The sequence below is a fragment of the Anabrus simplex genome, chromosome 5 (genome assembly GCF_040414725.1).
Source record: "Anabrus simplex isolate iqAnaSimp1 chromosome 5, ASM4041472v1, whole genome shotgun sequence".
NCBI classification, from domain to species: domain Eukaryota; kingdom Metazoa; phylum Arthropoda; class Insecta; order Orthoptera; family Tettigoniidae; genus Anabrus; species Anabrus simplex.
In genome coordinates, this window is record NC_090269.1 from 12,587,749 (window position 1) to 12,605,704 (window position 17,956).

The following is a 17,956-nucleotide window of genomic DNA, read 5'->3' on the forward strand; positions in this document are numbered from 1 at the left end:
ATCGCTGCTAACATATTCATAATGACCTCCTTTGTGTTCCTATTTGTTTGTCATTTATTGAGTATTCTTAGGCATCCTGTTTTCTCGTATTGTTCCTGTTACATTATGACCATTGTGCCAACAGACTAATACTAGTAAAGAGGTTTTCAAAAGAGAAGTTATATGGCAAGCATTTCATGTTATCATCAAAGTTATCAATCATCATGATGAAGAAAGGCTGCTTTTCTGAACTGTATGTCATATTAATAATTTGAATGAGGAAATTTGCCTTGACAAACTTCAAAGTTCACTAAATAGCCAAAAGAGGTGTTTAGACATCAAGCCTTATAGCCAGAGCAAATTGGCTTCCCATGGATAAATTGTGTACATCCATGTAGGTCACAATATGCTATCATTGATTCATAGTTCAGTTCTGGAAATGGAATGAAATTGTTTCAACCTGTTTACAAGAGGGCGTAGTTTCCAATTTCATCATGTTGTTAAAATGTGACACACAATCTCAATAAAGCAGTCCTTCTAATTGCATCACATACCATTTCATTCCTGACATCTTTACCAGAACCTCAATAATAAGGTTTCCAAGGAAGCTTATTAGAACCCTAAGAACAGCTTTAGCTCCTCTCTTGATAGTTGAGGATCTGATGAATTTTTAAGAAGAGCCTAATTTGTAATTTCTACTAAGATCATGTCTAACAGTTCGCAGTCAAATAGTTCCACTTGAGAAAAGTTCCTATATTTTAAGAAATTTGAATAGGAAAAAGGTAGATTTTCTCATTCATTTACATTGATGAGTCTGTGGATGCTCAAATTTTGAATTGGTTAAAGGTCCTTCATCCTTATTTTCACAAGACTTCACCTGGTAACGTGTGAATCTGTATCTTCTAAGACGTTGTTTCCACCCACTCTGCTATTACTTGAAAAAACCACCTCAGCTGAGACATACAGTTGCCTACCACTCAGGTTGTCAATCATTCCTCAGTCATCTTCATGTGCGGAATCGTCATTGGATATGATGTTGGGCTCTGGAGGTTCTATAAATATAATCTCAACAGGCTCTTCATCATTTTCTAGTTCTGCAAGGGTCTCATGAACCGTCAAATCCCTGCTGAAAATAGTCAACTTCCATTAGTGACATCATGAAGACCTTGCGTTACCATACAATAAGTGACTCATAATCTCAGTAAAGCGGATCTCTTATAACTGCATCACATAACATTTCATTCCTGACATTTTTTCCAGAATTCTAATATTAACATTTTCCAGGAAGCTGAAACTATGAGTATCCCTAAGAAGCAAGTTTTAATAATTTCATGATAAAATGTCATCCGTTGGTAATGCCACACACCAAAAGTTATATTCCTGTTGCTAAGAGACATTGAAAGGCAAATCAGCTTACACAAGGTGCTGCATTGTGCATTCTTGAGAGTATCTACTTAACTGTCAGATTTCTGGCAACTCTATGAATGAAGAACTAACTGACTCTCTGTTACAGATTCAAACTTGTGACAGTGAGCATCCTTTCAAGGCCAGCAGTTCTAAAATAGATTCAACAATGAAGGTCAAGCAGCATTTTAAAGACACTTTCGTAATACGTTACCATATGGTAACTGTACCTTTGATGGGTTAAGATGTGCTAGATGCTGACATTTTACCTTGATACGAAGTTCTTTAATGTGCCAGTAAATTGACACAGCTTTCACATTCAAACACCCTTAAATACCAACAGAACCAGGTTTCTACCTACAACTTTGAGGATAGAAGGTGAGCACCTAGCTTGACTGCCCTACATAGTTGATCTGTTTTTTCTTTTTTTAGAATTTGCTTCACGTTGTATCGACACAGGTAGGTCTTATGGCGATGATGGGATAGAAAAGGTCTTGGACTGTGAAGGAAACGACCGTGGCATTAATTAAGGTGTGAAAATGGGAAACCAAGGAAAACCATCTTCAGGGCTGTTGACAGTAGGATTCAAACCCACTTATCTCCCGGATACAAGCTGATAGCTATGTGACCTAAACTGTATAGTGACTTGCTTGTTGCATACATAGTTGATCTGACTAAATAGAAAAACAATTACTCTGTCTCATAGAAATTATTTTCCTTGCAGTGTGCAAGTTTTGCTTACGTAGATTAATGAAGTTTCATGAATTTTTTTTTTTTTTTTTTTTTTTTTTTTTTTTTTTTTTTTTTTTTGCTAGTGGCTTTACGTCGCACTGACACAGATAGGTCTTATGGCGACGGTGCAATAGGAAAGGTGTAGGAGTTGGAAGGAAGCGGCCGTGGCCTTAATTAAGGTACAGCCCCAGCATTTGCATGGTGTGAAAATGGGAAACTACGGAAAACTATCTTCAGGGCTGCCGACTGCGGGATTCGAACCCACTATCTCCCGGATGCAAGCTCACAGCCGCGTGTCCCTAACCGCACGGCCAACTCGCCCTGTTCATGAAATAAGAAAGAGAAATCTGTTAGTATTCATATGATTCTGTTAAGGTTATATATTGCACCTTTCTGAGCCCAAAGTGGCAGGTTTAATGGTGCTGAAAAGTTCAGACTGTATACATTATATTTTCAGAATGCTAAGTTTTAAGCTATACTGCTGGTTTATTATTGGCACATTAAGATGGAATCTGGCAGTTTCTTTGTGTATGCAGGAGTATGTGACCTACACACCTCGCCTCCTCCTAGTTGACTTGAATGGCAGTCTTCGCCACCTGCCTAAGGAGGGAGATCTGTACGACAAGGTACCAGAACCCAGTCACTCCCATGCTTTGTGGTCGCATGAAAAAGTTGAGATAATCCAGTCACCGAAAGAGTCCAAGAACGAGTTTCTTGAGGATTTGGATGATGATAAAATGGATCTGGGTGATGCTAAAGGTAAGTTTTCCACATGTTCACCATTGCAACCTTTATTCAGACCAGCTGATTGATTTCATACAAATTACATTTGTCATGCTGTGATGAGGTCCACTGTAATGCTTTTGTTCTGTACTGAGAACCCCAATAAGGGAACATCTTAGGTAGACATACAGCTCAAAGGAACCAAGACTAATATTCCATCATTAATTCTGCTCATAAAAAGGATTTAAGTAATCTTCATCATTTTACAGTTTCAGTTTCCCAGGTACTGTTGGCGAGCCTCTTCCATTCTCTCTTATTGAGATACAAATCTGTTGTTAATGATGTCCTCCAGTGTCCTTCCCTGAGCTGAAATGTCCATCTTTACAATGTCCATCCAGTGGGTTCTTTGTCTTTCCATCATCCGTTTTCCTGCCACATGTCTCTCCAAGTAAACATAAGCTGTCCTTGTTGCCTCCATCCTCATTACATGCCCAAACCACCTCAGTCTAGACATGCTGATCTGATCTGATAATGGTGTCTCAATCCTAGCTTCCTTTCTAACCACATCACTCCTTAACCAGTTTTGTTTATTGAATTGTGGACCTAAGGAACTTCATCTCAGATGCCTGCAACCTTGATAAGTTCTTCTTGGTGAGGTGCAGGTTTTGATACCATTGGTTAAGATTTGTATGAAGTGCTGATTGAACATCACCAGCTTTGATTTTGTTGTTACTTTGAGATCCCAGAGGAGTGTTCGTACTTGCTGGTAAAAATGAGAGCTCTTCTGCACTCTCTTTGCCACCTCCTTTGTGGCTAGCATATCTCGAGATATTACACTGCCGAGGTATGAAAAGTTTTCCACACTTTCCAGTAGATGGTTTTCTAGCATGGTGTTCGCTGGTCGTCCCTCTCTGTTTATTGCCATATCTCTATTGTTTTGGGTTCGGTTATCTTGGGATTGAATTCCTGGAACTTACCTTCCATTCATTGAGTCTCAACTGTTCTTGCTCCTCAGTTTCTCCCCAGATCATAATGAAAGCCATTGCATGTAGTTCACCAGAGGTTTTCTTGGCTGTTTTTCGTTATGTCGTCCATGATGGTTGTAAACAATAATGGGGATAGTACACTGACTTGCTGGACTCCACTTTTGGTCTGGAACCAGGATGAATGTCCGCCACCCAATCGCACACAGCTGGTACAATGCTCATACAGCTTCTGAACTCTCCTCACCAGTCCCTCCAGCACATTCCTTTTTCCCAGGCATTCCTATATCTTCTCTCTTGCAATGCTGTCATATGCCTTCTCAATATCAAGGAAAAACATAAACAGATCTTTGCCTTTTTCCCAATATTTCTCCATTATTTAGTAAATTCACAGAGGCTTGCAGACTGAACGCTGAAAGGCATAACAGTCTAAAATTATAATGTATGTATGTATGTATGTATGTATGTATGTATGTATGTAAGTAAGTAAGTAAGTAAGTAAGTAAGTAACATATGGACACTGAAGATTAGGTCTGTTGTGGACCTGTTAGGCCTGGAGCCATACTGTTCCTCTTCTAACTGGGTTCTGAGATGACTCGCAGTCTGCTCGCCTAAGGTTTTCTCAAGAATGTCAAGCCCATGAGAAGGGAGTGTTATTGCCTGGCAGTTGGAGTATTTTCTTAAACAGGGGATAATGACACCCTTGCTCCAATCAGCAGGTATTTTGTCATCTTTCCAAACTGCATTGAGCACCCTGTGTAGCCACTGTACACCCTGGATTCCTACTGCTTTAATCATGTCCACACTGACTTCATCAATTCCTGGGGATTTCCCTTGCAACATCTTCTTAAGGGCTTTTTCTGTATCTGCCCATATAATGGAAGGTTCCTCTGTATATGTTTAAACAGCTGGTTCTTTTGTTATCTGATCTGCTTTTGTCCTGTTCAGTACATGATCAAAATGATTCCTCAGAACCTCTCTGATGTCCTTGTCTTTCCTGTCCAGGTTTCCATTCCACGAACCTGCTACGCAGGCGTAGCAGGGGGAGAGGTGATACTCCCACGTGGCGCGTCCCAGGTGGCGGATAGGGGGGGTCCTCACCGGCCTGCCGGCGGACTTGAGGGAAATAAAATACCTCTCGCGGACCAAACACACACCCCCTGTGGGTGGGGGAGGCAGACGAATAATACACCCATGGTATCCCTTGCCTGTCGTGAGAGGCGACTAAAAGGGGCGACCAAGGGATGATTGTGTTAGAAGCATGAAACTACTTGTGATTAGTACCACCACGCGGAGAACACCAAGGGTCGCTTTTACTTGTGTGTAGTACCACTATATTAGGTACGAAATAGGTTTGTGATTAGTAGCACACAGGAGCACCGTGCGGTCGGCTTTTGCAGTACCTGTGATTAGTACCACCATATGAGCAGGACCATGGGATGATAGCTACCATGGTTCTGCCTTGCCTATGATTAGTACCCACTATATGAGGAACACCACGGGATAGGGGAAGGTCCCTGTGGTTAGTACTCGTAACACCCTAGGTTTGCGTTGTCTGTAAATGGCGCCACAAAGTGAGAAAAACATAGGTTTGTATTATATGTCGAATTTCATAACCTCTGAGTAGTACAATAATGTGTGGAATACCGCAAGTCTCTGCTACTTTTGATTAGTACCGCAACAGGACAAATACCATGGTTCTACTTTCCTAGCGATCGGTACCGTTATGACGGGCCGATAACTTCGATTTTGGACCCCCTTTAGACTGCACGCATCATCGTTTCAGTCTTATGCTATAGCAGCAGTCCCTTGGTCAGTAATCCTATTCTTTTACGTCAGTTTGTGTGAATGTAAAGCTTTGTGGGTCGCATCCACTGATTGTTTTAAACTCATATCCATTCATTCTTCATTCTCACACTTTGAATTCTGGTCAGTGGAGAATTTTAGACTTTTAATTTGTCATTCCATTTCGTCTCATTTCGTACCATTAGGGGCCGATGACCTCGATGTTAGGCCCCTTTAAACAACAATCATCATCATCATCACCAGGTTTCCATTAGGATCCTCAATTGCTTTGATGGTTTCAACTGAATCACTTTTGTTTTTGATCACTCTGAGTAAATTTCTCCCAGCACTATATCTCCTCTTCTACTACTCTTTTAACTCTCATTTTCTTGTCCCAGTAAACTTGCTCAAGCTCTCTGATCTTCCCCTTGTCCTTTACCTGTTTTGGCTTGGATTTTTCTGTATCTCATTCTTTTTTGTGCATTTTCCTTTCCTTTATAGAGGATCTTACTTTTTCTTTCCACCAGGGTGTCTCCTGAGATTCTCACATGGAATCACCTTAATATCAGTCACAAGTCTACTTATTTCTTTATCTGTAATGACAGACTATGACCGTCTTGCTCTTTCCATCCCAGCTATAACACGTAATTTTGTGACTGACTCTTTTGTTGAACCAACTGTTTTTTACTACCAAACGGTTTCTTATGCAGAAGTCTAGGAGATGCTCCCCTTCTGAATTCCTTCTCCCTGGCCGTGTGGTCCCATAACCTTCTCATAGCCATTTCTGTCTGTCCCGAACTGTGCGTTGAGGTCCCCTATGATAATTGTCCTCTCTTCACTGATGGTCTCTTCTAGGTCTTCGAGAAACTTGTTCTTTTCATCTTGACTGCAACCCGTCTGACGGGCGTACACTTGTACCAGTGTCAGCTTCTCTTTCCATAGGTGAACTGTTGCCTTTATAATTCTCTCATTGATGTATTGGATCTCTGTAATACCATCAAACACTTTTGCCAATATCAGTCCTACTCCATTTCTCATCTCTCTGTTGTTACCATTTCAGTAGAGGATATAGTTCTTCCTCAACTCTTTCTTCCCTGTACCTTTCCATTTAGTTTCACCCAGTCCTAGGATTGATATTTTCCTTCTGTCCATGATGTCTGCAAACTCTTCACATTTCCCAGTCAAACTCATTTCATTGATTGTTCCTATTTGACTGTGTAGTCTTCTCTGGGGTTTTGCACAATTGCAAGGCCTGGCCTATCATCAGGCTGTCAGCCATCATACCTGGCATGGATCTGGAGGTGGTGTTGTCTGCTCCGAGTTCTTTGTTTTCATCCGAGGCTTGTATAAGTGTTGAAAGCAATTGCAGTTACTCTCCAACTGACTTGCTAGGCCTAATGTTAGAGAAGATTTCTTGTCAGGGTTATCTTCCTTAGCCTTTAGCAGTCCCCTGCCACATCTGCAAGGTAGCAGCTTCCAGTTGAATTTATGTGTCATTTCCTGTACAAGGACTTCAACAAGCCTCCTAAGGGGCCATTGGTTCTCCCTTAGTTTGTCAGGTTTGGTAACGGTCGCCCAATCCTCGGCCAGACGGTCGCAGGTAGAAGGATGTACCTGACCTGACATAATTTTAGAATAGTGGAATAATCCTAGTATTTTATCATATGTTTTGGTGTCCATGTTCTATATGCAGGTTTGTTTGAATCTATTTCTACAGCTGATAAAGCTTACAATTTAGATAATGAAGTGACAGTATGGTCTGACTTCCTGCGGACGCGTTATCATCCCAGGACTGTAACCTTAATAAAGGAATATCACCATGCCAATGAAGCCACATCATTTGATGTCTTCAATTATGGAGTGAATCTGTGGAAAACTCCTGAATTTGAAGATGACTTCTGCGATAAGATCTCTGCTTATGCTGAAGAGTGTGACAATATGCAGGTGAGAGACATTTGAAATAGAAATTTATATTTGTGTGGTTGCTTGTTCTTTGTTTCACATGACTTATATTTAGAAAATCTTCTCAGGGATTTATTTATTTATTTATTTATTTGTTTATTTATTTATTTATTTATTTATTTATTTATTTATTTATTTATTTATTTATTTATTTATTTATTTATTTATTTATTTATTTATTTATTTATTTATCATATGGCTTTACATATACAATACAAACATACATACATGATTTTGGAAAGCAAGCTATATCTTCATGTCCAGGTTGTTTATGTAACTAATTGTGTCTGGAAATGCACAAGCAAAATCACTGATGTCACCACTATACTTTCGTTTTGGACGCTTGGTGATAATATGTTTGATGGTCTGCTTAGAGGCACCGCAATCGCAGTTAGGTGTAGGAATTCTTTTCCATTTGTATTAGAAATCTGCGGAGTTACTATGGCCCGATCATATCCTGTTAAGAGTAGATCGGGTTTTACGAGAAAGCTCCAATCTAGGTGGCAACGATGAACCATTTTGTGGCAGAGTTGACTCAGGTCTAGTATCTTGTCTTCCCTGCCATTGTTTAGTTATATTGAAGTTGTTCTTCAATTCTGTTGCAGTTTTTATTGGTGGATTTCAAGATCTTAGATGATTCAGATGGACATCAGTGATATCGCCATGTATTGGTAACTTTCTTGAAGTCCCTGAAGAAAGCGTTTTTACGTCAAAGATCTGGTGGGAGGATATGGTTGAGGATAGGTAGACAGTATGTGGGTGCAGACCTTATTTTGCCGGTGATGAGACGCATCTTGGTGTTGAACTGTGCATCTGTGAGGTTGGTGCGAGGGCTAGTCAACTAAACAGGAGCACAGTACTCGGCAGTCGAAAACACAAGTCTCAAAGCTGTGCATCAAAGTAAAGTTGCCATTGAACCCCAAGTTGTACCACATTATTTTTGGATTACTTTGTTGCAAGTTCTTACTTTGGATTGGATGTTATGAAGGTGTTGTCTAAAGGAGAGTGTTCTATCTAAGGTGACTCCTAACTATTTAGGGAATCTATTATGTTTCAATAATTGATTTCCAATCCATACCTGCAATATTTTATTAGCCATCTTGCCGTTTAGATCGAAATGATATACTTCTGTTTTGTTGGCATTAGGTGTAAGTGTCATGAAATCATAATGGGTTGAAGTCATACTTTCTCTGTTACTAAGCAAAGCCATCTCCACACAGGCCAGGAAGATAATGGCTACCTCGCCACTAAGTGTGCCTGACTCCCTTTGCCCCCAGGAATCATTCTAATACTCATTTTTGGTGTAGGCCAAGTGAACCTCTCTAGAAGTGAAAATCATGTTATTAATTTTTCTACTTCCTAATTGGGAATCAAACACACGTTCTTCTGGGTAAACTAAGCATGCCTTTATCACCTTAGCTAGTCAGCCCCTTTTTCTGTAACTAAGCTACTGTCTATTTCAACATGTTTCTTTAACCCGAGAACAGGCAACTGTCGAATATTCGACATGTTCGTATTTCTTCTCGTAATTTCATCATTTCTTCAACAGATGTCATGACAGTCTACTTCTTGTTGTTCTTTATGTCCACAGCAGGTGTGATTTCAGTTTCCTATTTACAAGCTCTTTGGGTGCAATTTCACAGAAATAAATGAGTGCAGTTTTCAGATGATCTGTTTGAGTGCCATTTCTGTAGTGTTTTTAAACAAACCTTCATGGTCTCTGCTTTGGTGTTCTATTTCATTTTATTTTGTAGTTTTCTGTTCGGTGCAAGTTATTTACTTCTGTGTATATATTATTATTTGATTGATTATATGCATTTTTAGTACAGTGTGTGTTTAAATGTACTGTAGCATCTTCACTGCATTACGGAAAATTAGAACTGAAGTGGTACGAAAGTGACGGATCTGACTTTGAGGTTATTGAGAATGAACCGACAGATTCAGATTTGGAATGTTTATCAGCTATCTTTTCGCATCAAATATCGGAAAGTGAAAGTGATGACGAACCTCCCATAACAACTTGGTCTAAGGTCATGTTTCCAAATGATTGCATGCCAATATATTTTCTCTAATATTTTCAAGAATATACCTCTCAGAAGGATGGAACCTTTGTTAGTACATTACAGATATATTATTGTCTGTCTGTGGCATGTTCCAATTGTATGCACATATGATTGAAAGTTTTATTATTATTATTATTATTATTATTATTATTATTATTATTATTATTATTATTATTATTTTGAATTTAGGAATTACTCTTTTTGAACATTTTTTTAGTCAAAACATTTATGCACTTTTGTGCCACCACGACAATCCTCAGCTTAAAATATGAATGTTTATTTGAACAAACCACCTATTCAATACGTGTAATTACTTATACCGGTAGTTAGGACTTAATTCTTGTTTCAATTGGCTGATGATGCCCGACAAATGGGCGAAACATGTCCCAATTAGACAATTGTAACAAGGATTAAGTCCTAACTATAAGTAATTACATGTTTTGAATAGCTGGTTTGTTCAAATAAACATTTGTATTTTAAGATTTATATTGAATTTCAATACAGACCACAATGAAAATGATTACTTGTAATCCTCAGCTTTATGTAGATACATAAGACTTTGTAGATTTGTTTCATATCTTGCAGTTATTTTGTATTTTATTTAGACAAGTAAAAGCTGCCAAATATGCTGCCACCACAAGATTCAACATTGTCAGTTCTAGGGTTAAAGCCAGAGAACACATTTAAATTCAAACAAATTAGGAGAATGAAAAGTAGCAAAACAAAAATCTTGAAGGGAATAGCAAAAAATAAATAAAATTAAAGTAATAGAAAGAAAGCAACAAGTAATAAATCCAAGTCACATAGGTTCAGAACAGTAATATTTGACGAAATTAATGAATTCATAATTTTTACTCTCCTCCTATCCAAGTGCATCAGGGCAAATATTGTTCCCCTCCATTTTACTCAATTACTTCTAATTGCCTTCATTCATGGTGGTGAAGTTAGGACTCATGGTCCCCTCTTACAATTAACCCACACTTCTTTAACAGTGTATATATGAAAAAAATGTTCTTAGAAACTAAGGCTACCTACTATAAGTAATGATAAAATTCCATTCTTGTTTGCACAAACTTGATAACATTTTGAAGAAGTAGAAAAGATCCAAACCTTCAAACCTTATGTGGAATTCCCTTTAGTGGAGATATGTATTCATTGTGAAGTCCAGGAACCCACCAGCTTGCCTCCAGAAGTACATTTACTTTTATAACCTAATAAAGAGTAGCACATGGCATTCTCCATTGCTAGACTAGCTACTAGCATTGCTTTTGGCTAGCATATAATGAGATATGACATCATTCCCATCAGTGATGAGAAATACATTCTGTTACCAACATGTGTGGAATAAAAGTACAGGTAAATATAGCCTGCAAATGAAACAATGTAGAATACAGAATAACAGTATTTTTATATGAAACTTACCTTAACCCTTAACTACAGTCGTTCAGGCCCAGGGACTGCACTACTTTTCACACCCCAAACTCTAGGAACACTGTCGGCCTTGGAGATCTGCACGACTCAGTAGCTTCCTAATTCTCAGTCTACTGCCGGTCACCATGGTAGTCAGTGTTGGAGGTGCTGTGTTGTTTCTCGTATTGTTAAAGCGATGTCCAGGGGACCACACGACTGTCAGTGTGAAAGTCGGTGACAGGCTGAGCATTTTCTTTTTATTTACATTCATTGTGTTTATTTGTTTTCCGTATCTACTGATGATATAGAAAGTGGCATGGAAATGGGAAAATCTTAAATTATAGCCCACTATAATAATACAATAGGTGGTGTTGATACCGGAAATGATGAGAACGCCAAATACTTTTCAAGCCGCCGTACACAGCGCCGGCCCGTGGTTGTGTCCTTCATCTGAGGGTTATCAGTGCATATATTGTTCACCTGACCTTCAATGAAAGAATTGTACTTAGCAGAAAAACTCTTGCAAAACAACTGATTGAACCTACACTGCGAGAAAGAATAATGAACAAATGCCTTCCACGAGAACTGTGATTTTCCGTTAGTCGGGTTGTGGGAGTCGAAGTACATCTTCATGAAGACCTTGGCCAGGAGGACAAACTGCCAAGAGATGCAAGGAAGATATGTCAAATTTGTCCATCAAAAAGGAAGGGAAAACAAGCTACTTGTGTCGCAAGTGTAAAGTTCCAATTTGTTTGGAATGTTCAAATAAGATGTGTCTGCAGTGCATGAAATGTGACGTTGAATACGGCCAATTTGAGTGTGTAATTTCTGTGTAATTTATTATAGAGAAAGCGTATACATTTTAACATCAGGGAGTCCTGTATAACATTATATTACAATGTTCAAGTTTTCAGAAAGGAAAATGCCTGAAGTTATTATTATTTGTGTCCATGTGTGCAAATTTTGAAGCTAGTTTTGAGTGTAACATGAACAAATTACTTTCACAACGGTGAAACAAAATTTTGTAAAACTGATGCATTTTATGATTAATTAAGGAATAAATATGTAGTACAAAATACAAAAAAATGTGTTGGAAGGTGATTTTTACATATTTTACCCACCTTCCAAACGCGGTGCAGAGGACTGCACAACTGTAGTTGTGTGCAAACTATTGACGACTGCAATTGAGGGTTAATGTTGTGGAGGATAGAGGACACTGGCAGCCTTAAAAAACTCTTGCACCCTCGTATGGTAGGCTTTGTAACTATCCGGCATTCTAAATTAATTAAACTTTTCACTACTAGCCCACATAGAATGCGCTGCTATCGTAGGCCACACCACGAGGCCAATCTCCCTTTGAGAGACTCTTTTCTATGACCACGGTGCAATCACGTCGTCTGCGAGAAATAAACATACGCCAGTCATACCACGCCTTTTGAAGTAAACCAAGGTTTGCGGCAAGGGGATGTATTATCTACCCTGCTCTTCAATGTGGTTTTGGAGCATGTGATGAGAAAGGTGGAGGTCAGTAATCCAGGCGGTACGCTGTTCAATCATGTAATACAGAATCCGGCTTATGCTGATGATGTTGATATGCTTTCTAGAAGATTGAAAGACCTAGAGGAAGGACTGGATAGATTAGAAAAGGAAGGAGGAGAAATGGGCCTAAGAGTGAATAGTGCTAAAACTCATTACCTGTTTGCATATAGAAGGACCAGAAGACAAGTGCATAAAATTAAATGGGATTAACTACGAGGGATGTGAAAAGTTTAAGTCTTTAGGAGTGCTGGTGACAAAAGATAATGACATGAAAGAGGAAATAAAAGCGAGGATTGCTGCAGGCAATAGGGCTTGCTTAGCTTTACTGAAAGTGTTTGGATCACATAGCCTTGGTTAGAAGATTAAAGTTTAGGGGCCGATGACCTCCGATGTTAGGCACCTTAAAACAACAAGCATCATCATCATCATCATCAAGATTAAAGTTGACAGTCTATCAAACAGTATTATGACCAGTGGTAACTTATGGTTCTGAAACATGGACAATGACCAAAGTAGATGAAGAACTGTTGAACAAATGGGAGAGAAAAATACTGAGAAAGATTTTTGGCCCAGTGAAGGAAGGGGAATTGTGGAGAATAAGGAAAAACAAGGAATTGGAAGAACTCTATGGACATCCAAGTATCGTAACCGAAATAAAAAGCAACAAATTAAGGTGGTGGGACACGTGGAGAGAATGCCAGATAATAGGGCTGTCAAGAAAATCTACAAAGGAAATTCAGGTGGTAGAAGATGGAAAGGAAGACCCCGGAAAAGGTGGCTGGATGATGTGGAGGAGGATTTAAGAAAGATGAGAATAAGAAGATGGAGGAGGCGTGCAGAAGATCGTGAAGATTGGGCTACAATCGTCAGAGAGGCCAAGGCCCTACAAGGGGTGTAGTGCCGAGGAGTGAGTGAGTGAGTGAGTGAGTGAGTAAGTAAGTAAGTAAGTCATACCGTGCCTGGATGTTGGCAATGTAAGTGGTGACCCAGGTACTAATGTTACGTGAACTGGACTGGAATTGTACCAAAGAGACATGACAAAATAATATAACCTCAATAAATATTCTTAATTTTATCTTAGAAACTAAGGTTGCAAACTAGAAATAACATGACACAAAATAACATAACATAAACACATCGAGGAGGTGCTCATGGCAAGACAACTTAAAGAAATTTAAGCTATGGCTCTAATGTTTTGGGAGAGAGAGTTCCATATTCTAGCTCAAACCAGTCCAGTTGCCTATTGCCTTCAGACAGGTTATGAAACAGTCAAGTAAAATGTGAAGTTCAGATATTTGGACCAGGTCCTCTCCGCATTGAGTGTTGCTTCAAAATGGAACTGAATTACAAGAATTAGAACTCTGCTAAGTAGAACATAAAAGGCTAACTTCATTCAAAGTCTTGTGAGCAGGAGCTGCTGGCTAGACACATCCACTTTATGCAGTAACACAACTAGTCTGTTGTGATATACGATGACTTTTTGAAACTTCAATCCAGCTAGGAGCCTGAATGTGGAAACCTCAAGATACATCACAGCCAGGGCTTTGTCTGGTCATAATATTATCTTTCCTTAGAGAGTTCTTGTTTCTATGGAGAAATTTGCATTACTAAAGATGAGTGTGTCCAAACAGATGGGGGGCCACGGTCGCTTAGTTCCCACTCCTTAGCCCTTCCCTATCCTGTCATTGCTGTAAGATCTCTCTGCTTCGGGGCGACATAAAGCAAATTCTAAAAAAAGAAATAGTTGAGGACTTTTTCAAAATCACAAATATTAAAATATCTATGATGGCAATGTGTCATATCAACTGACTTTTTCAATGATAAAAGCATTAAATTCATCAAGAAGGCAAAAATGTACCGAAAGAAAGAGAAATCAAAAAGTTTATGCTAGAATTCTCGACAACAGACTACATTTATTATTATTATTATTATTATTATTATTATTAATATTATACCAGGAGGTACACCTCAACCCCGCACATTTAAAAAAAGCGCCTTAAGGAACACTATCGAACAAACTTGAAACTGCTATGCATAAAGTTGGGACATTGATCAGAAGACGTCACTACTGAATAACTGAGTAATATGTTATTTCGAAGTTTCCTAAACTGACTGGATTTCTTTGTTTTGTTGTGGTGTACATCAAGAAGTTTGAACTTTTTTTCATAGATGTGTCTACTATAAAAACTGAGGTCATGCACTCTGGTGCAAGGTGGAATAATTAATGATTTGAAGAAGTTTTTTTAAAATAGGTTTTCTCAACTACATTGTTTTCATTTTTTTTGGTGCTTCAAGGTTTGCAACACCTCCTTCTCATCCTGCCAGTTTTTGAGTCTGGCCAATTACAAATTTTGTGTTAATTATTTTTCAGTCAATCATACTCTTCTTGTAGCTTTTTGTTTAACCAATAAAAATAAGAGGGTGTGTCCGGATTGAGTCCAGAGCCTTCTCAAACCCTCCTCTCGGGTATATAAGCTGCGGCTTTTTCAAGCTACCTTGTCTTATTGATCGTCGAATTACTGAGTGTGTGTGTTAAGACAGGAGGCATGGCACCTCATTCTTCGGCAGGCAGAACATCAGCCCAGGTAATGGCCACCAGTTTTCTATCTCTGTAGCTATCTCCGCAAACTCACCCGAGGGGAAAGTTCTAATCTTTAACTATGTAACCATGTGTTTTCTAAAATGTAACCTACTTCTTGTAATGTAAAATTTCATAAAGTCTTAAACTGTAAATCGAGGATAGAGATTGCGTTACCCTCTCGAGTTCCCCTTCAATTTATCTTGAGGTGACTACGATTTTGTAACTGTTTTTCTCATGTAAATCATAAATTAAGTTGTCCTTCGATTCACCTCAGTAGTTTGGGATTAGCCTCTGCATCATCGGGCCACTAGCCCAAGTAGGGTTTTAAAACTTGGTTTTCAAGGAGTTCAAGTGTACGCCTCCATACATTTTTGAGTTGGGGCCAGTAATTTAACCTGTTCTTCTTTTCACGAAGGCCGAGTAGTATGTGTACTAGATACCCCTGTATTAATCAATTGTAAATTGTAGGTTGTGCCTAGAGAGGCAAGAGTAAAGTTTTTGGTAAAGTTGCCTTGAGTAGGCTATAAGTGTTCGGGAGCGCGGCCTCCTTGATTGAATTTGTAGATTTGTTGAGATTGGTGTAATTTTGAGTGGTGCCTTTGGAAGGCCGTAATTTGTTACTGTTGGAGCCAGGTGCTTGTGAAAATGGTGTATTGGGAGATATCTCTCCTTATCTAACTAAACGCAATATTTGCGACGTGGTAAATTTGGAGCTTAAAGCTCAAAACTGGTAAATTCCCTATTTTTGGGTTTTCTATTCTTGTATCAAAATTGTTATTGTACCTGATAACTTGCTCCTTCACCTAGTGAAGAATTTTGTTAAGTTTGAGATCTGAAAAGATATATAAACTTTATATTTTAAAGTTTTAAGTTAAAGTTTGATATCGGAGATAGACCCATTCCCACTAGCACCTTCTTTCACCTCGTGTGTTCCACAGATAAACCCTGAACAATTATTATTATTATTGTTACAGAGTTTCCGTGGTTCAGAGAGAAGTGAAAGAAGATGCTGGTTGGAATGGGTCTATCTATGATGGTTATGAATTTCATGTTTTTGGTCCGTATTGAACAATATATAAGTAATAAGGTTAACTTAAAACTTAAAAAAAATAAAAGGTTATATTTCTTTTCAAATCTCAAACTTAACAAACTTTTCACTTAGTGAAATAACAAGATTACAGGTACAAATAGCAATTTGATAAAGGAAAGAAAACCCAAGGGTTGGAAATTACAAGTGCTGAGCTTCCAGCTCCAAATTTACAAGTTTACAACATCGCAAATGTTGCGTTTAGTTAGACAAGGAGAGAAATCTCCCAATTCAAGAGCACTTTGCTCCAAAGGTTACAAATACTGCCTTCCAAACGCAACACTAGTATCACCCAAAACCCAGAAAGAGTTTACAAGCCCTCCGAATTCAACAAAGGAGACTGGCTCCCGAACTCTTACAGCCTACTCAAGGCAACATTACACAAAACCTTACAATCTCTGGCCCCTCTAGGCACAACTTACAATTGACAATTTTGTACACAGGAGTATATATTACCCAAAATGCTGGGCCTTTGTGGAAAGAAGAACAGTTTATATTACTGGCCCAAACACAACATGTATGGAGGCGTACACTTGCGCTCCTAGAAAACCAAGTATGAAACCCTAATTGGGCTCACGGCCCGATGATACAGAGGATAATCTCAAGCTACTGAGGTGACTAGAATGAAAGGTTAATTTAATGCATTACAGGAAAAGAAACAGTTACAAAATCGTAGTCATACTTGAGAGGGTAACGCACTCTCTATCCCCGATTACAGTTTAAGAGTTTATGAAATTTTACATGAAAAGGAAGGAGTTTACATTTTAGAGATCAAATGGTTACATAGTTAAGGTTTAGAACCTTCCCCTCGGATAAGTTGGCGGAGATACCTACAGAGATAGAAAACTGGTGGCTATTACCTGGGTTGGTGAACTGCCTGTATTAACACACACACACACACACACACACACACACACACACACACACACACACACACACACACACACACACACACACACACACACACACACACACACTCTCAGTAATTCGGCGATCAGCAAGACAAGGTAGCTTGAAAAGCCGCAGCTTATATATCCGAGGGGATTGTTCAAGAAGGCTCTGGACTAAATCAGGACACACCCTCTCATTTTTATTGGATAATTCAAAAGGTACAAGAAGCCCTATTATTAGCTGAAAAATAATTACAGAAAATATATAATTGGCCAGATTCAAAAGCTGGCGGAATGGGAAGGAAGTATTGCAAACCTTGAAATATTGAAATAAATGAAAGTCAGTTTAGTTGTGAAAACCTATGCACACAAAACTTCTTTAAATCACTAATTCTTCTACCTTGCACCAGAGTGCATTACCTCAGTTTGTGTAATGACATCTATGAAGAAAAATTCAAACTTCTTGACGTAAAACAAAACAAAACAAATAAATCCAGTCAGTTTTGGCAACTTCAAAATAACACATTACTCAATTATTCAGTGGTGACATCTTCTGATTAATGTCCCAACTTCATGCACTAGCGGTTTCAAGTTTAGTTTAATAAATAGCGTTCCTTAAGGGCTTCTTTTAAATGTGTGGAGTTGAGATGTACCTCCCGGTAACGCAGAGAGGTGAAAGAAGGTGTGGGCTTGAATGGGTCCAACTACGATATCAAAAATAAATTTAAAACTTTAAATAAAGGTTATATTTCTTTTCAGATCTCAAACTTAACAACATTCTTCACTTAGTGAAGAGAAACCAATGTATCAGGTACAAT

At 38.7% G+C, this 17,956-nt stretch overlaps 1 protein-coding gene across 4 annotated transcripts in view; it reads left to right on the plus strand.

Moving 5' to 3' along the window:
* Nucleotides 1-17,956, plus strand: part of mst (misato mitochondrial distribution and morphology regulator) — a 146,417-nt gene that overhangs the window by 34,770 nt on the left and 93,691 nt on the right. For 3 of the 4 annotated variants that reach the window (XM_067146774.2, XM_067146773.2, XM_068228004.1), the window contains 2 exons: nucleotides 2,652-2,874; nucleotides 7,324-7,550. In XM_067146774.2, coding sequence (XP_067002875.2) covers nucleotides 2,652-2,874; nucleotides 7,324-7,550 — 450 coding nt within the window. Of the gene's footprint in view, nucleotides 1-2,634; nucleotides 2,875-7,323; nucleotides 7,551-17,956 lie in introns of all 4 variants that reach the window. The other variant, XM_067146775.2, reaches the window with a different exon arrangement.